The 19,969-nt window shown below is 40.0% G+C and overlaps 1 protein-coding gene across 3 annotated transcripts in view; it reads left to right on the top strand.

Moving 5' to 3' along the window:
* Positions 1-19,969, top strand: part of VPS35L (VPS35 endosomal protein sorting factor like) — a 177,054-nt gene that overhangs the window by 62,557 nt on the left and 94,528 nt on the right. For all 3 annotated transcript variants that reach the window (XM_037163428.2, XM_037163430.2, XM_053659497.1), the window contains exons 9-12: positions 9,157-9,213; positions 14,848-14,944; positions 15,703-15,750; positions 17,172-17,265. In XM_037163428.2, the coding sequence (XP_037019323.2) occupies positions 9,157-9,213; positions 14,848-14,944; positions 15,703-15,750; positions 17,172-17,265 (296 nt within the window). The remainder of the gene's footprint in view (positions 1-9,156; positions 9,214-14,847; positions 14,945-15,702; positions 15,751-17,171; positions 17,266-19,969) is intronic.

The raw sequence follows: 19,969 nt of genomic DNA on the forward strand, positions 1-19,969 counted from the left end.
ACACCTGAATTCTAGGGGTACCAGAAGGGGAAGAGGAAGAGCAACAAGTGGAAAACTTATCTGAACAAATAATAAAGGAGAACTTCCCCATTCTGGCAAAGGAAATAGACTTCCAGGAAGTCCAGAAAGCTCAGAGTCCCAAAGAAGGTGGACCCAAGGAGGAAGACACCAAAGCACATTATAATTACATTACCCAAGATTAAAATGGAGAGAATCCTAGAAGCAGCAAGAGATAAGGAGACAGTTACCTACAAAGGAGTTCCCATCAGACTGTCAGCGGATTTCTCAAAAGAGACCTTGCAGGCAAGAAGGGGCTGCAAAGAAGTATTTGAAGTCCTGAAATGCAAGGACCTACAACCAAGATTGTTCTATTCAGCAAAGCTTTCATTTAGAATGGAAGGGCAGATAAAGTGCTTCCCAGCTAAGGTCAAGTTAAGGGAGTTTATTATCACCAAGCCCTTATTATATGAAATGTTAGAGGCTTATCCAAGAAAAAGAAGATAAAAACTGTATACAGGAAAATGGCATCAAACTCACAGTTTGATAAGCACACCTAAAACAAAAACAAACTAAGCAAACAACTAGAACCGAACAGAACCACAGAAATGGAGATCACATGGAGGGTTATCAACAGGGGAGTGGGAAGAGGAGAGAGGGGAAAAAGGTACAGAGAAAAAGTAGCATAGATGGTAGGTAGAAAATAAACAGGGGGAGGGCAAGTGTAGTGTGGGAAATGTAGAAGCTAAAGAACTTGTAAGTATGACACATGGACATGAACTAAAGGGGGGGATGTGGGTGGGGGATGTGCAGGGTGGAGGGGAGTGAAGGGGGAAAATGGGACAACTGTAATAGCATAATCATTAAAATATATTTTTAAAAAGATGTAATGTGTCATAAAACGAATTTCAGTGAGACCCATTTAGTTTTACAGCAGACAAGGGACCTGAATGTATTAGTTAAACCAAGTGACGGAAAACCTGACTCATACTAATCTTGGTAAAAGACGGTATTTATTGGGTTAGTTTGAAAAATCCAGGGGTAGTTTCTAGCTTCAGGTACAGCTGGATTTAGGAACTCAACCATTGTCTTCAGGATTGTGACTTTTTCTAGTACTTTTCCTTGGGTTGGCTTCATTCTCAAACTCTACAAGGTGCCCTCACTTCTGTTAACTGCTAGTAGTCCTAGGACAAGCGAAGAACTTAATTTTTGTAAGCAAAGTCCAACAAAATTCCAACAATTCCAAGCAAATAAATTCCAACAAAAGTCCCAGAATTCCATCTCATTGGCTTGGATTGGATCACATGTCAGTTCCTGAGCAGTTTGTGTTATCTGGGGAATGAAATGGGCAGATTATTCAGTCCTGGATCAGGCTGTTGCCTGAAGAAAGGGGAAGCTAACTGGCCTAAAAGAAGTGATGCCGCAGCTCAAAAGTAGGATCTCTCAGGTTCAAATGACCCAGAGAGGTGGTATTAGGCACTGCTAGGCACTGAGGATGTCTCAGAAAATAAGAGGCAAAAATCCCTGCCTTTGTGGGCTTATGTACCAGTAAAAGAGGATATACAGAATATAAGTAAACCCAACTGTATAGTAGATGACTGTCAGTGCTGTGGAGTAAAAAAATGAAAATTGGGTTAGGGGAATGAGGGAATGGCAAGGGGTGGAGAGGCTATAGTTTAAGCAGGGTGGTTGGAAAAGGCCTCACTAAAAAAAAAAGAAAATTGATACATGGGTAAATAGTTGAAGGAGGGGAGAGAGGAACCACACATTTTATGGGGGTAGGAGTTCAGGGCCAGGTTATGCCAAGGAACAGCTGGTGTAAAGATCCTGGGGTGGGAGCATGGCTGGCAGTTTTGAAGAGCTGAGAGGCCAGGGTGTCTGGAGTAAGGTGAGCAATAAGGAAGGGCAGGAGCTAACATGGCAAGAGATCCAGGTGGGCCTTGGAGGCCATTGGAAGGACTGGAGCTTTGAACTTGAGGACATGAGGAGCTACAGGAATGTTAAACAGAGCAGGGGTGCCATCTGCTTTGAGTTCTATTGATCTTTCTCTGGCTGCTGTGTTGAGACTAGACTGTAGAGCAAGGGGTGGGGAGCCCAATGAGGAGGCCATTGTAGCACTTCAGGTCGAAAATGATTGTGGTGGAGATGGGGGTAATGATCCAGAATGTATGGATGCATTAGGCTCTCCCAGTAAATATCAAATCATACACTCCTTTGGCCTCCACTTGTCCTCATACACAGTTGTCTTCACAGGGTGAGCACAGGGTGAGGGCATTAGCCAGGGAGACAAGTCAATGGCTGTGTCTGGTCTTCTTGACAGTTCTACCTCTCATGGTGAATTAACACATTGGCCTTCTGGTTCCCCACATTGGCCTTCTGGTTCCACACATTGGCCTCCTGCAAGTTTCTTTTGCATGAGTCAGCATCCTTGTTAGATAAGCTGAGGGTTGTCAGTGAGATAGAGTTTCTAACTGGTGAGCCTGGCCAGGTCCAAACATTGACCTTGTGAGAATTTTTGGCTGCCATCCTGCCAGCCTCTGCTGGTGGTACTCCAGTCCCAGGCCTCAACAAGCCAATGTAGTGCAAATGCCTGCTGTCATAGATGGACTAGAAGTTGATAGTACTAGCGGAGATAAACCCTCAACAAATAATGTCCTTTGGCCCGACTGTTTTTTTTAGCTTCTTTAGAAATTCTAAGTTACATTGTCTTCACAACATCCCTGTGAGGTAGGATCTAGAATTACTCCATCTCACAGATGAAGAATCTGAGGCACAGAGAACCAGGTAGCCCAAGGTCACAAGGGTAGTAAGTTCTCTTTGCAGTCAAACTACCCATTTCTTTTTTGTTGTTCTTGGCTCATGAGGAAATTTTGCTCTCTGTGAAAATTACAAATGGTAATTTCGTCTCTGGGTATTCCTCCCAGTGTATAGCAACAGAAGACTGGAAACAACCCAGGTGTCCATTAATATATGTATAAATAGGGGATGTTTATACATTGGAGAAGTAGGAGGCCTCTGAGACTGAGGGTATGCTCTGCATTTTGAGTTGGAAAGACCTCCAGGCTGTATTATCATATGAAAACATTAAGATGCAGAACAGCTATAGAGAATGTTTTTTTTGTGCATATTCCCTTGTATTCACCTAAAGAAGTATCAGAACTAAAGACCCCTTTTCCCCACAACCTCTCCAACATTTGTTGTTTGTTGCTTTGTTTATGAAAGCCATCCTGACTGGTGTAAAGTGGTTATCCCATTGTGGTTTTAATTTGCATCTCTCTGATAGTTAGCAATATTGAGCATCTCTTCATGTGTCTCCGGATGTTCTGTAAGTCCTCCTTGGAGAAGTGTCTGTTCAAGTCCTTTTCCCATTTTTTAATTGGGTTGGTTGTCTTCTTAGAGTGGAGTCGTGTAAGTTCTTGAGACAAATACCATATGATCTCACCTTTAACAGGAAGCTAAACAACAAAACAAACAAGCAAGCAGAAAAAAAACAAAGACTCTGAAATAGAGAACAAGGGGACAGTGACCAGAGGGGAGAGGGAAGGGAATTTAAGGGGAAAAAGGGGGAGGGATTTGGAGGAACAAATAGGAAGGACACAGGGACAAGAACTAAGGGGGGGGGGTGGAAATGGGAGGGAGGTGGGGAGCACAGGGCGGGGGAGGCTGGAATGGGAGAAATAGACAAAAAACTGTACTTCAAAAATAACTAAATAAAATTAATTAAAAAATAAATTTATATATAAAAAATAAAAAATATATATAGTTTTTATTTAAAAAAAGAAGTATCAGAAGTACATCCAAGAAATAAATAAAAGTGGAACCCCTTAGAGGGCTGTGGGAGCAGTGAGGTGATTGGGACAGGCTGAGAGAGTAACTGGTCAACACCTTCCACTGCCTTTGGGAATTTTGAACCATGTGAATGTTTTCTCCATGTGAAGTAGAACATTCAAACAAGTATCTGTCTTTACCACTTTTCTCTTCTGCTGCACTTCCAGTGACATTCCCAGTGGTGCCAATGCCTAGATCTGTGGTGAATGTTATTTCTCAGGGTGATGGGGCAGCCCGAGCTTGCAGGTGCTCAAGGAGACTCTGTTTTGCTTTGGGGCTACTGAGCTGTTTTTACCTTTTAAAAAATGAGTGGACTCTGCCTTGTTTGAATGGGAACTCACAGTACTGAGGTCTGTCTCATGCATCTGCTCCCCAAGGAGGTGCTTGACAGTATAGGGGAGGTGTTCTATGGTGGTGGAGAGGACTAGAGAATTATGCTGGGTGGGGATATAGGACACAGCCCAGGCATCTGTAGCATGAAGGCACAAGGAGGGCTCTCACTGGGATTTCACAGAGGTCCTGAACACAGAGCTGGGCTTGAATCTGACTGCATTCCTTGCCTTGTCTCCAAATGTAAGCCTTGGGTTCTTCCCCTATAAAATAGGTGTGATACACCCATGCCTCATGGGTTTTCTGGAGAAAATTAGATGAGAGAATGCATATAATGTTTTTCTTCTTGTAATTGCTTGCTGTCAGGATCAGTATAAACAACTTTGAACAGTGTTTGACACAAAGTAAGTGCTCAGAAAATATTAGCTACTATCATTGTTGTTATTTAGATATTTTAGGGGTTTTGATTTAGTAGAAAGTAGATCAAGAAAGGAAATAAATCTAGGATTGGGTACTATTTGTCAAAGTAGTTGTCCACTGGCTTAATAAAAGAAAAAAATTTATCAAAATTCTTTGGCCAAAGTACTTTTGCTGTTAAAATCCCTGTAGAACATGAAGATTAAATATAAAAATTGTTTGTGGTCTTAGAGAGGTAGCAAGTTTTTTTGTGAAGGAAATAAAGGCATTTCAAACTCTTAAGACCAGTCTGTGTGCTCTAGGAGGTGAGAATTTAAGCAGCTGCCCACTATGGCTCACTGTGATGTCTCAAGGTAAAATAGGCAGTCCCGGTGCCTGGTTCTTTGGTTGTCAAAGTGGCAGCTTCTTACTGTACCAGAAGAGGCTGCCACAGAGAGCCCATGACCACAGGTAACCAAACACTTCCTGCCAGGAGGACAAAGGCTGTCAGGAGGTTGTTTTGAGACCTGGAGTGTGTTCTCTGAGGCTTCCTGGGAACCTGTAAAATGAAGCAGTGGTTTGGAACAGTGGTTCTCATCCTTGGCTGCATGCCTGGGGACCCTTAATAACATTTCCAATCATAACTTTGTACCCTAGACCATTTATATCAGATCCTCTGAGGATGGACACAGGCATCAGCATATTTTCAGGTGCCCCAGGTACTCTGAATGTTCAGCCAAGTTTGAGAATCACTGCTTTAGAAGGAAGAAGGCGTCTTGTTGATGTTTTCAGAGATTGCCATACCCAAGGTAAGTTTTAAAAATAAAAAGGGGCCTTCTGGCCAAAAAGGAGGCGTGGGTAGATACATTTTGCCTCTTCATACAACCAAAAGAAGGATGACGACACATTTAAAAACAAAAAATAACCAGAACTTCCAGAAAATCAAACTGTATGGAAGTTTGACAGCCAAGGAGTTAAAAAAGAAGCATTCACCCAAACTGGTAGGAGGTGCCTAGACAGGCAGCTGGCATGGAGAGGAGGTGTGGCAAGGTGGTGGCTGGAGGACAGGGCATGTGAAGCTGGGGCTGGTGGATGGTAAGGGAACAGCTTGTGGAGGGTGTGGTCCCATGTTTGTGTGCAGATAAACTAGGAAGAACAACTGGGGAGAGAGACAGACTGTGCAACTCAGGGTTCCAGCCCTGGGAAATAAAGCTCAAAACTTCTGGCATTAAAAATCTGTGGGGGTTGCAGTGGCAGGAGAAACTCCCAGCCTCACAAGAGAGTTTGTTACAGAGTCCCACAGGATCCTAGAACATATGCAAACTCACCCATGAGTCAGCACCAGAAGGGCTAAATTTGCCTGTGGGTAGTGGGAGAAGTGATGAAAGGCAGCCAAAGCCAAGCAAGTGGCATTGTTCCCTCTCAAACCCCTCCCCCACATATAGTATCACAATGCTGCTAAGTGGGTTGCCTCACCCTGATGAATACGTAAGGCTCCAACCCTTACTATGTAACAGGCACACAGAGACAAAAAAAATATGACCCAAATGAATGTACAGATCAAATCTCCAAAAATAGAACTCATTGATAAAGAGATAGCCAATGTATCAGATGCAGAGTTCAAAACACTGGTAATCGGGATACTAACAGAAATGGTTGAGTATGGTCGCAAAATAGAGGAAGAAGGGAAGGCTCTGCAAAGTGAAATAAAGGGAAATGTACAGGGAACCGACAGTGACAGGAAAGAAACCAGGACTCCAATTAAAGATTTGGAGTAGAAGGAAGAAAGAAACATTCAGCTATAACGGAATGAAGAAACAAGAATTCAAAAAAATGAGGAGAGGCTTAGGAACCTCCAGGACATCTTTATACATTCCAACATCCGAATCAGAGGGATGCCAGAAAGAGACGAGGAAGACCAAGAAATTGAAGAATTACTTGAAAAAATAATGAAGGAGAACTTCTCCAATCTAGCAAAGGAAATAGACTCTCAGGAAGCCCAGGAAGCTCCGAGAGTCCTAAAAAGTTGGACCCAAGGAGACATACACCAAAGCACATCATAATTAAGTTACCCAAGATTAAAGATAAGGGGAGAATCTTAAAAGCAGCAAGAGAAAAGGGGACAGTTGCCTATAAAGGAGTTCCCATTAGACTATCAGCTGATTTCTCCAAAGAAATTTTGTGGGCAAGAAGGGGCCGGAAAGAAGTATTCAAAGTCATGAAAGGCAAGAACCTACTTCCAAGATTATCCACCAAAGCTATCTTTTAGAATGATAAACTAGGAAGATAGTTTATCATTAGGGCAGATAAAATGGTTCCCAGATAAGGTCAAGTTAGAGGAGTTCATCATCTTGAAGCCCTTAGTATATGAAATGTTAAAGGAATTTAAGAAAAAGATGATCAAAAATATAAACAGTAAAATGACAACAAACTCACAACTATCAACATCTGAACCTAAAACAAAAACAAACTCTGTAAACAACTAAAATGAACAGAATCACAGAAATGTAGATAACATGAGGGGTTATCAGTGGGGAGGCCAATGGGGGAGAGTGGAGGAAAAGGTACAGGGAATAAGAAGCATAAAAGGTAGGTACAAAATAGATGGGGAGATTAAGAATATGGGAAATAGAAAAGCCAAAGAACTTATATGTACAACCCATGAACTAAGTGTGAGTATGTGTGGGAAGATTCTAGTGGGAGTGGGAATGCAGGGTGGAGGGGAATAAAGGTGAGGAAAAAAAAATTGGACAACTATGATTGCATAATCAAGAAAATATATTGCTCTGGCTGGTGTTGCTCAGTGGATTGAGCGCTGGCCTGGGAACCAAAGGGTCATCAGTTTGATTCTCAGTCAGGGCATATGCCCAGGTTGTGGGTCAGCGCCCCAGTATGGGGCATGTGAGAGGCAACCACACATTGATATTTCTCTCCCTGTCTTTCTCCTTCCCTTCCTCTCTCTCTAAAAATAAATAAAATCTTTTAAACAATTAAAAATAAAAAAGATGAAGATATATTTAAAAAATTTTAAATGTTTCCTGCCCAAATCACTGGTTCTCATACTTGAGTATATATAAAAATTCCTTAGCCAGGTTACTAAAAATTCATATTCCTAGTCCTTATCTCCTAAAATACTATTTTTCACACACTCTGAGCTTGTCCCCAGGAATGTGCATTTTCAGCAAGTGTCTTTAAGTTAATGTAGTGTTAAGTAGTCTACACTGAACAAAAAAACCTAGATGGCTCCTCTTAGCTTGGCTGGCTTCTTCAATATAATCCTATTATTGGTGATTGCTTGATGATTTCATTTTATCTCCTGCTCTTGGACCAAAAATATTCCTTATAATTTTCCTGGCTCTTTTTCAATGTATGGATAAGGTGTGTGGTTCTTTACTGCCTTGAATGGTGGAGTTATGAGAGAATAAAGAAACACATGACACAGGGAAATACTTTTGATGTTAAAGGTGATTTGGGAGGGTCAAGAAAATTAATAGAACTGTAAATTTTATCCCTTGAATATTGATGGCATTTTCTAAATATCATGCATGGAATACTCAATGCTTTTTGTGCTAGGTTAGGGGTTGGTCTATAGACCAAGTCCAGACTGCCCCCTTGTTTTTGTAAATAAAGTTTTAATGGAACACAAGCACATCCATTTGTTTACATACTGTCTTTAATGGCTTTTCAGCTATAATAGCACAATTGAGTATTTGCGAGTGTATGCCAGGCAGCAGTTTGGGTACTGGGTATATAGCAGTGTGTACAACTGCTTCTGGGCACCAGTCCAATCACATAAATGAGTGAAGCAGGCTGGTGATGAGAGACAGTAGGGAGTGGGAGATTGGCAAACTGGTTATAAGCCATTTTAGGGAAGCTACTGTGGTCTAGCTGATTTTTATCCCACAGGGATATGGGCCTGTTTTTGGCACATTGCATGTGAAGAAGCAGAAATCTGGGTTTTCATGTGAATTCTCCCAATTATTACATGTTGGCAACTAATTCAAAAAATATTAAAACACTTTGTGGGCCAAACAAAAATTTATCTCTGCTGGATTTATCGTGTTATGGGCCAAACAAAATTTATCACTGCTGGATTCAGCCTATGTACACCATTCTCTGTTGTGTGAATGGAGGTATCTGAGGCTGCTTTGACCATATGTTCCAGTTGACTCCAAGAGGAGAGCAAACACTTAACCTGCCTCTCACAGAAAGTAAAAATCCCTTTTATCAAAATCAAAAACAAAGAGCCCTGGCTGGTGTAGCTCAGTGGTTTGAGTGTGGGCCTATGAACCAGAGGATTGTGGTTCAATTCCTAGTCAAAGCACTGCCTGGGTTGCAGGCCAGTTCCCAGCAGGGGACACACGAGAGGTAGCCATACATTGATATTTCTTTCCCTCTCTTCTTGTCTTCCCATCTAAAGATAAATAAATAAAATCTTAAAACAAAACAAAACCAAACCAAAAAAATCAGCTTCAAATTTGTCGTATAGGTGGCAGCATATTATCACAAGTTAAAGTTTATCTGGGATATGTCTGTGTTCCCAGTTAACAAAGATTTGTTTAGTGTTTACTTCTGAAGAGCATGATACTATCTTTTCCTTCCCAGGAAATCTCGTGTATGACCGCATCTTTTCCATGTGTGTGGGTGACCGCGTCTTACCAGGTAATGTCACAGTTATTGCAAGGGTTTTATTCTGCCCTGGAGTCAGGATTCAGTTTATATGAAATCAGTATTTATTGAGACCCGATAAAAGTTTTTTATTTTTGGTTTGCTAAGGGTAAAAGAAACATTTTTACAGATTTTTGGTCATCTGTCTTCTAATAACATCAGAAGGTTTTCAAACAGCCCAGCTAGGAATTTGGGCAAATAATTTGAATGTGCAGGAATGAAAAGGTATTGCATTTAGATTCATCAGAACTTTCACATCAACTTAAATTCCTCTGCTGCTTGACATTTTAATGTTTTTCCTAAGAAGCAAATTGCTTTAAAAAACCTATCAAGTAAATCAGTAACAGATGCTGTGCCTCTACAATCTTTTCCCAAGTTTGCATTATGCTTATTGCCAATCAATTTTAAATTCTTAGGAGGTTATAATGGGGCCATATATGAATTAATTTCTTTTTATACTTTAATTTTTATTGTTTTTTTATTAACATTTACTTCCCTTATACCTGCCTCCTCCAGCAATCACCACACTTGGCCATGTCCATGAGTCCTTTTCCTTTTTGCACAATCCCTCCACCTTATAACCTATCCCCTTCTAGCTTTCATCTTCTCCGTCTATGAGTCTGTCCCCATTGTCCGTGTTAGTTCAGTTTGTTCATTAGGTCCCAAATATGAGTGGAATTATATGGTATTTGTATTTCTCTGACTGGCTTATTTCACTTAGCATAATGTTCTCCAGGTCTATCTATACTGTTGTAAAAGGTAAAATTTTCTTTTCTTTTTTACTGAGTAGTTTTCCATTGTGTATTGTCCACTTATCTGTTGGTGAACACTTGGGCTGTTTCCATATTGCAGTGATTGTAAATAATGCTGCAATGAACATAGGGATGTTTATATTCTTTTGAATTGTGTTTTGGGTTCCTTCAGATATATTTTTGAAAGAGGGATTGCTGTATCCAAAGGCAAATCCATTTTTTATGTTTTGAGGTACCTCCATACTGCTTTCACACTGGCTGCAACCAATCTGCATTCCATGAATGTTTTGTCATATAAATGGTGATGATGTGTCTAGTAACATGGAACTCACACCAGCAGCTTCCTTTTCCTTTTACCCCTCTTTTCAAGTTCCTAGACTGCTGTGAGTAAATGTTCTTAGCCATACACATTAGAGTAAGTTTTTTTCTCCTTCACTTTACCACCTGCTACTCCTAACCAGTTGATGACATCAGCAACAGTAACTCATAATTTGACCTCTTCATTCATTTATTCATTTATCCATTCTTTATTTCTTTGATCCATCTATATATTTATATATTTTTTAAACTGTTTGATATACTTATTTCTCAGAAAGAGGCAGAGCCTATAGACCTTTAAGGCTAGAAGAGCTCTTAAAAATCATCTTGTCTCATTATAATTGGCTAGACCCAGTGCAAAATTGTCAGGGACTTTTGTCCACAGACTTGCTGCCATCTTGCTAAGGTGTTAGACCCTTAGGCACTGGTCACATGGGGCTATTGAGCACTTGATATCTGGCCAGTCCAAACTGAGATGTGCTATTAATATTAAAAAATACAGTGGATTTCAGAGACTTAATACAAATAAAAGACTATAAAGTACCTCACTAATTATCCTTTTAATATTGAGTATACATTGAAATGGTATGTTGGATAAGTCAGGTTAATCAAGTAGTTATACATATTCCCTGCTTTGATTTACCTTTTGGAATGGGCTCACATGGTATTTCTATTGGACAGCACTGTTCTAGATCCTCCCTGCTACCACATCACATCTGTTATGTTTTTAACGGTCCCTCCCATGTTCTAGGTGTCTCAAGATTAGGAGGCTGTAAGCCTGGGAAGGCAGGCAGGGAGCTCCTGAATGGAAAGGCCGTCTCTGTCAGCTTAAAGATTTGACCAATCCAGGTGCTTTTATTTTATACCTGCCAGCTTGTCCTCCATGTACAATGCCAACAGTAGTTTACTCTCAGCCTGCAGGCAGAGTTAAACCTAAATAGGTGTTTTCTTTGGCCACACCAGTATTTTTTTAATGCTTTTTTTTATATAGGTTCTCCTACTTCCTATTGTTGTGTACCTAACTGCTTAAAAATATATTACCTGCCTGACCCCCAGAATCATTTGAATTTGCATCTACTGTAATAATTTTCCCCCAATTTTTACTAACTGTACAAACATTTTAGAGCTAAGTAAGAAAAAATTACTAGTAACTTACTAGTTACCTAAAAGTTTAACATAAAAAGAGATTTTCATATTTACTTCTAATTTTTATCTGAAGTTATTAACACTTTTATCACTAAAATTCTTTCTTCCTGAAATGACCTTTTAAAAATAACTTGAGCAATGCATTCAGGCTTTTGTTTTCTTGAAAATAATTTCTTCACCGCCCCCCCCACTCCTTAATTAAAATCTTCATCTGCATGTGTTCTCTGGTCCCAAGAACTTGAAAGGGATAAAGGCAGAGCTTTCTCAAAGATGTTTGTAATCTCTGGGATGAGTCTTCATAATAATTATGAATAAAACTTTTGAAATCTACTGCACAGAATTCTGCCTGAAGAAATGAAGTTTAGAGAGGAATTTGGTGGCATTACTCATTTTTTTCCATTCAAATCAAGTTCTGACTAGGGACTTAAAATTCTGAGCCTTTGCTTGCAGGAGGTTTAACTAAGGCCTAACTCTTAGGAGTTTAGAAAGATACCAGCATTATTTGGGCTCATAGAAAGGACATACTACTAGATGTAGTAATGTTTTTCCCAATATCTCTTAATCCAGCATATGTGTGAAGAGACCATCTACTCTGTAATTTTATTTTCATCTTGGCAGAAATAAGTTAAGTTTATTGTGTTACAATTTTTGTCATCAGCCCCATTCCCATCTTCAGTTTCCCCCATGGCTGATGTGGGCTGCTTTTGGATAAGCAGGGCTCTTGACTGATATGGCCTTCTTTAAGCACCTGCTAAGATGACACTGGGTTCATATAAGCACTGTGATGTAAAGAAAACTCACTGCTACTGTAGAGACATGGCAAGTGACATATGGCAAGGAACTCAACTCATTGGCTTCCTCCCTCCTTCTAAAATAGGCTCAGAAGATCAGGGTTAGTAAAAAGAAAGTACCATAAGAAAATTAAATGGGAACTCGAAGGGAAAATCTCTGCCATTTGTTATATTGAAGTCCCTTCTGAATTAAATTCCAAATTCTGAATTCATTCTCCATGTAGCAGACCAAGTGCCAAATTATAAATCATGTCATGTCATCCCTCTGCTCAGAACTCCTCAGGGAGCTTTCAGTACACTTAGAGAAATTCTCAAACTCTTTATCAAGGCTATAGCCCTATATGATCTGGCTTGTGGTGCCTGCTCCTCCCCTTGCTTGCCATGGTGGCTTGATTTCCCATTCTTTGTCCATGTCATCAGTCATAGGTACTTCAGGATCTTTGCACTTGGTGTTTTTCCTTCCTGCAATGACATGTCTTCCAGATCAAAGCATGGATGGCTCCTTTTTGTCATCTAGGGCTCAGCTCAAATACCATCTCTGTAGGAGCCTTCTCTGACTACCCTATCTAATGACTCCAACCAACCCCCTACTGAAATCACTCTTTTGTCCCATACCTAGTTTTATATCTTATCATGTTGACTGCTATTGGATATTTCCTTGTTTGCTTGCTTATTCTTTTCCCTGTTTATTATGTTTCTTCCCCCACTGTAATGTAACCTTTGAGAGGACAGGGTCTGTCTGTACTGTTACCTCTCCAGAGCCCAGAGCACTACCTTCAGCTGGTTCTCAAAACATTTGCCTTGAGCAATAAAATAAGGGAATATAACATTTAACTGGCTGTAGTATTTTAAATTCTTACATAACATAAAACTTTACCTAATTTTTTTCTTGAGCTGATAATGTCGATTATTATATAGCTTGAAGTCAGTATGTACACCCTTCAGTCAATCTCATTTCCTACAACTGGAAGGGATTTTATTAGAAGAGCTCAGAGACTTATTTTTGCTTTGTGTTTCAAGTCACATGATTCAGTCATGTGAAGGGAAATAAATCCCACCTCTCCCTTTTCTACATGACATTGGCAAATGAATTTCAGAATTTTTTTTCATATTTTCTTGTCTGGATCTCTTGGAACTTGAAAAAATGTTAACTGTACAGGTTTAAGCCAAGAAAGGGAAGATGGTAATTCCCTTTCCCTTTGAAAATGTAAAAATTATTTGGGAATGAATGACACATGTGAGAATATCCAAAAATAGGTTAATTCCAAAATATCAGCAGTTGTATTAGTGAGTGTTCTCTGTTGGTGAAGTACCTGGAGGTTTATCTTTTGCTGATTCCATAGTAGTTTTGATCACCTAATTGTAGTATAAAGCAGAATCAGGGGCAAAAACTGACTCCCTGAACAAGATGAGAGCCAAGAAGCCAACATTCATTTGCTATATTCTAAAATAATTAACTTTTCCATTTCTGATTGAATCATAAAAGTATAAAGCACAGCCAGTGGTGCAGTCAAGCTCTAATCTGTATAGAAATCATAGAGAAGAAGTCATTTCCATTCTGGAGTTCAGTAAAATGGCCTTGGTGTTGATGAGTTCTACTTTGTTTTGTTTTGTTTTTTCATTTTTCTGTACTTCCATTCCTTATTAAGATGTATTTCAATATTAGGCCTGGGTGTCAGTGCCAGAAAGCTCAAAATAACAACAGAAAAGGTCAGTGCTGGTGTGGCAATTAGTTCATGGTGCCAGGGATCCAGACTTCTCTCTTGTTGCTCTCATGGTTCGAGATGGTTATGGAGGTTCCAGCCTTCATACCTCACTCCAGCCAGCAGGAGGGAAAAAAGAGCGAAGAAGGTCACGTCCCTTCTTTTAAAGCTATTTCCTAGAAATTGTACTTCTGTTGACATCCTATGAACAGAACTTGGTCACATGGCTATACCTAGCTACAAGGATGGCCATTTGCCCAGCAGAAATGGGAGAGGTCTATCATTGAAGGGGAAGAGAACAGATAATGAGAGAAACTGGCAGTGTTTCCAGAAATGACTTACATCTGAGAGCCAATATTAGCTGCTTTCTCACCTGAGTGCCTTGAATTACCTTTAAGTCTCGCCCATGTGCTAGTTAGAACACAGATTTCAATCACATTTTATGTTACAGTTGCAGGTTTGTAAAGATTCTGGAATTCTCAACAATATTGTTGTAGTTACTTCTGGGTACACCAAGAATTATATTAGAGTAGTGGCTAAGACTGTAGGTTGTGCAACCAGACTGCCTGAGTTGAATTCTAGCTCTTAAATTTTCTTGCTCTGTGCCTTGGGTAAGTTGTTAAATTTCTCTGTGCCTTGGAAAAGATGATAATAAAAGTATATACTTCAGAGCGCTGTTGTGGGGATTAAGTGAGCAGACTAAATTTAACACTCTGAATAATACCTGGCACTTGTGTAAGTTCTCATTGTCATCAACTGTTTCCTAATAATAAACTTTGGAAGGAAAGGGATGGAATAACTAGGTACCCCCACCCCTTCTTCTGTTCTACTACATTTTACTAGCTCAGGACTCAAGCAGTTGTAATAGATGCTGAGAATTAGGAAGGCTAATGGGTATTATTTTTTTTTGTGTTACAGATGACTTCTCTCCAGAGAATGTAAATGACACGGCCAAAGAAACATGCTTAAATTGGTTTTTCAAGATTGCTTCCATCAGGGAACTCATTCCAAGATTGTATCCTTTTTTTATTGTCTGAGGATTGTAAAGAGGCAAAAAAAAAAAATGTTTCCTGCTTGCTAATAGAAGGCATGTGATGGGATGTCCTGAACTCCTGTTACAAAATATGATCCTGTTGCAGTTGCCAGCCTGGAAATACAGGGCCAGCCACGAAAAGCTCTTGGACTCTTGCTTTCTTCTAACACTTCTCTAGTTTTTTACTTTAAATATGATGCCATTTTTACTTTAAATATGTTTCCAGTGAGGAATTCCCACATGGATTCTTTTGATATAAATGCTTCATGTTCCTGTGTTTTCTCTGGTTCTCAGAATTTGAAAGGAACAGGGTCAAGCTTTTCTGCACAATGCCAATATTGAAGATCAGAGAATTTGACTTACATGCAAATTGAATCTTAGTTATCTGAAGTTCATTTTTCTCTATAAGTTTTGATTGGAAAGGCTCAAAAACTACTTTGGATTTCAGCATGCAACCATGAACCAGCTTGTAACATTTTCCAAATTTTAAAAAGATATAAAACCTTGAAAGCCAAATATAGAAACCACAAGCCACTAGCTAACTTAATTCTCTGGGTTGTTGAGAGCCATTATGGCTCCCTCTTCTGAAGACATACCTAGTTCTGTTTATAAAGAGTTTAGTATTTTAGGAAAACTGTACTTGAACAACAATTAAAAAATGTTTTTAAAAAGTTTAGCTTTTTTCCCCTAGGGAACAGACCTTCTGGAAAATGTCTTTTCTTAACAGAATGTTTTTGTAGTTATGTGGAAGCATCCATTCTGAAATGTAACAAGTTCCTGTCTAAAACGTAAGGCTCTTTCTTCTGAAATGTCCAGAACCATAGCACTTACAAAAAATCAGTTTGTCCCACCCCACACACACTAATGGTGATGTAATAATGGTAGCTGTTACTTAGTAGCTGGATACTTAGTAGCAGATTTTCCATTCGTTTTCTTACTTAATCCACATGAAAACCTAATGAAGTAGAGATACCATTTTAATCCTCATCTCACTGTTAAATAAACTCAAGGTAGGAGAGGCTGATTAAATAGCTCATAGGAAATCAGCTCAGCTGGGTTTGAATCCTGGATCTGCCATGTTAACCATGTGCTCTTGAGCAAGATGTTTAGCTTCTCTGACCCTTAGCCTCCTCCTTAAGATCCAGAGATCTTAGTAAGAGGTCTGGGAGGGTCCTTTGAGCTGCACGTACCACACTAAGAGCCATACCTGGTGGGCAGTGGCCTGAACTCTGTTTACTACTGCTGTTTAAGATGGTGATGAAGATAACAATGTCAGATACAAAAGCCTTTGCTCTTGAACTCCAGGCTACCCTGGGTCACTAGACATTGTTTTGAGAGTAGTTTACAGAGCCTGGGGAAACCAGAGCTTCTTTCTGCAGAGCCAGGAAACCCTGAGTCTTTTGGGTGGCTGTGTAGATTATAATAAACTCCTCAATGCCATGACTGACTCAAGGTGCTCCATAGAATAGTTTAGAATCTAGTGTATCCAATGTGTTTGATTGGGATCTGGGAATGCCTGGGGTCATTTGTAGGGAAAACATAGGTGCAGAAGAAACCGTTATTTTGCCTCACCATTAGGGGAAGCATAATGCCCCAGGCAGAGGTAGTCAGTGCCACGTTGCAGAAGAAATATATACAGCACAGTCCCCACTGATGGGGAACACTCATGCCAGCCTGGAGTTGTAGGTATCGGGTGATGGGGAAGGTCAGGGCACAGGACAGTAAGTCAGTGCCAAAGGACTATTTGGGGCTGCGCAAAAGGAGGTTTATAATTGTGAGAATGTAAAACAGTTTATTTTTGTACTATTGTTGATTAATTCTTATATTTGTATTACAACTATAAACCTCCTTTTACCACCCCTATAGAAAATGGTGAGAATATTGAGAAAATCAGGGGGTACCCATCCACAGAAAATAACTGGGGGACAAAAATTGCTAAATTAGTAAAGAAAATGTTACCTCAGCAGAAAAAGTGGAGGTTAGACTACAGCGCTGACAAATGGTAAAATGAAAAAAAAAAAAAAAATTCAATGAATGAATTGTGAATAAGAGAAAGACTGTTATGACATAACCTTAGAAAACTGAAATTTTGACCTTGGTTGGTTTCTGAAATCCGATTTTCCCCCCTAAATTTAGGAAGTTTGGCTTTGTCTTTGTTTTAAAAGCAAAGTTAGGGTGTAATGCTGCCTGCCGTGTTTGTTTCTAACAGGGGGATCTCAGAATGTTTGCCCCGCCTAACTTGCATGATTCGAGGGATCGGAGATCCACTGGTGTCAGTGTTTGCCAGGGCCTATCTATGCAGGGTAAGTCACATCAAGTCCTGTGCTCACAAATGTGGCAGTATCCTGTCTCCTTAAATGCTGACATAAGTCTCTGAAAGAAGGACTTTACCAGCTGCTAATTTTAGAGTATGGTTCTTCCACAGAGAGCAGAGCTGTAGGATTTTCTCTTAAAACTTAATTTTAAACTAGACCCACTTACTGTAAATCTAATTAGGGGGCATTTAAGGTTATCCTTTTACAAATGAACTCGTTTTCAGAATTAATCGCTTCTCTGTTCTTGCTGAGAAGGAGGCTCCCAAGGCCTCTGAGCTTATGGGTTGCTTTTCATTGACTTGAAACATGCTTTTCCTTTGTCTTGAATTTGATGGTTATATTAGCTTTTCTGTCCTCATAGTCAAGAGCTGACTCAGAGTGTGAGTTGGTGAGGGCTCTGTAGAGCCTGGCTGAGAAGGCTGCAGGCCTATCTTTGGCAATGCTAATGGACAAGGTGGTCCAAATGATAAATCACTTAACATTATTTTCTTTAATGTACCATGACATTTCTACTTAAAATTATTATTTTTTTCATTTATGAAAAATACAACTTATTTTACAGTTATTTTTCTTCAAATCATATGGGGACCTTTGCCTCTTGTCAGCTTTCAGTGGGAGTATTCTTTGCCTTTCCTGTCAGCATCATTCAGCTTTAAAGAGGACTTATTGCCCTTTTTGTTGGGTCTTGATGAACCCTAGTCTTTCTTGAGAACAAAACTACTTAAATCCCCGTACCTCCACTAGTAATTATATATATTTTTAAATCAGGAGGTGAGAAACAGTAGCCTTTGATTGACTTCTTTGATCTGACATCCATCATATGACAGAAGTTCTCTAGTCTTGTTACAGAACAGACACAAGGAGGGTGTATGATATACTGTTACCGAAAGGACCCCCTACTAGGTTCGCTATGCCTGCTGGCAGAGGAAAGACATCTCTCAATGTCAGAGATTTGTGAAAAGGAAAGAAAATATTTGTTTAAAGACTATACAGACTTAGAGTTGTGACTTAATGTCTTCATTAAAATACTGAAGTCCTTTAGAATACTCACAGATGCATACAGTCCTTCCTTCTCCCTCTGCCCTAGTCTGGGGTACTGTATCTCAGGAAAAAAGTAGAAATCCAGGATTTGGGCTCCTGGAACCATTAGCTGTGTTGCAGCTATGATCTCCAGTTAATCCAGCCATGTGGCACTTTCTCATTGCCCACCAGCAAGAGTCCTTTACCCCTTTTCTTCCAGGCAAAGTATGTCCTGCTTCCTAAGCCATGTGGCAAAAGTACCCCAAAGCCACGGGGTCTCCACTCTGCCAAACCCACATGGTTCTCCCCCTATATGGCTGCCGAGCCTAGGTTTAAATCCCTGCACCAGTCTTCCTCTGCAGCCCCATTTCTGACGACTCCTACAATCATACCTGCCAGCATTCCTGTATTCTTCCAGCTCTACTGGGATGCCATCATAAGTCTGGGCAGGTGTGGCCCCATGGCATGGAGCCAATCTTCTTCAGGCTCTCATGCAGGTGCTGTAACCAGGGGGAGTTGCCTTCCAGTTACATCTTGGGTGGAAGTTACTTCCATCTCCCTGGCTCAAAGTATGGCCACAGGTATTTAACATATCTATGAAACCAGTTAAAAGTTATAGATATGTTAAATGACCATCCCAGAGGTTAGCTGCAAAGCTGTTGCTGTACAACACAGCTCCCAATGGCTCTGCCCCATATGTCCCATCCCCCAGCTTTGCCTTGTGGTGGGGAATACCTATTCCCTGCACACCCTGGACATCCTATATATTTTTCTAATATTTCCTGGACACCTTGAGTTCTAGGCCCCATTATAAATCCTTATTTGGGCCCCCCCCCCCTCTTGGCCACACCCTGTAATAGTCTGAAGTGTCATAAATCAGTCATTGTCCTCAGAATAACTAGCAGACATCCTTGTGAAGAACACTTTCATAGCTCTGCTTCTTGATATTGAGAATGAAAGAAAATGCCTTCCATTTAAGGGCAACTTGTTCCACTTTTGTAACAGGCCACAATGTGTATGCATTGCCATCTGCTTGAAACTTGAGGTGAATTTTTCACAGGAATATTGGGTATGTTTCTGATAGCACAACTTTGGACTATAATGAAGCTTTATTCCTTTAGAAGCAGTGTTTGCTGGGCCTACTGTGCACAGAACACTGCTGGAGCCTCTGGGGAAGATGCCAGGATACCTTTATCGGTTGCATATCCTCACATTGTTGCTCTTCTCCTTGTAAATTGTAGCAAAAGCTTTGAACTTATCTTAACATTATTTGAATAATAGAGCAATGAAGATTTAGAATTACTTCGTGTCTTATGAATATGTTTTTGTTTCTTAAAGAGAAGTCAGAAAGAGGAGAAATACCTATTCCCTGCACACCTGTTCGGTTTTAAAGTTTTAAGAAAGCTATGTGAGTTAGGGAAAAGATAATGCTTTTTGCATGTTAAAGTGACATTAAGGTGAGATAGCAGAACCATCCCAGGAAGACTATACTGTGTCTGTTAAAATCATTTGGTCAATCCAGGCAGGACATTAATTCTCCTGACCGGGTAGTTACTAAAAATTTTTTACAAAAAGAATAAGACAGTCTGTGCATTCTTAAGTAAGAATTCTTAAGATTTTCAAGTGGTAATGTAGCAGGAGACCTGCTTAGACAAGCCCGGACAAGTCAGAA

The sequence above is a fragment of the Artibeus jamaicensis genome, unplaced genomic scaffold (genome assembly GCF_021234435.1).
Source record: "Artibeus jamaicensis isolate MK-2021 breed Jamaican fruit bat unplaced genomic scaffold, CSHL_Jam_final scaffold_666, whole genome shotgun sequence".
NCBI classification, from domain to species: Eukaryota; Metazoa; Chordata; class Mammalia; order Chiroptera; family Phyllostomidae; genus Artibeus; species Artibeus jamaicensis.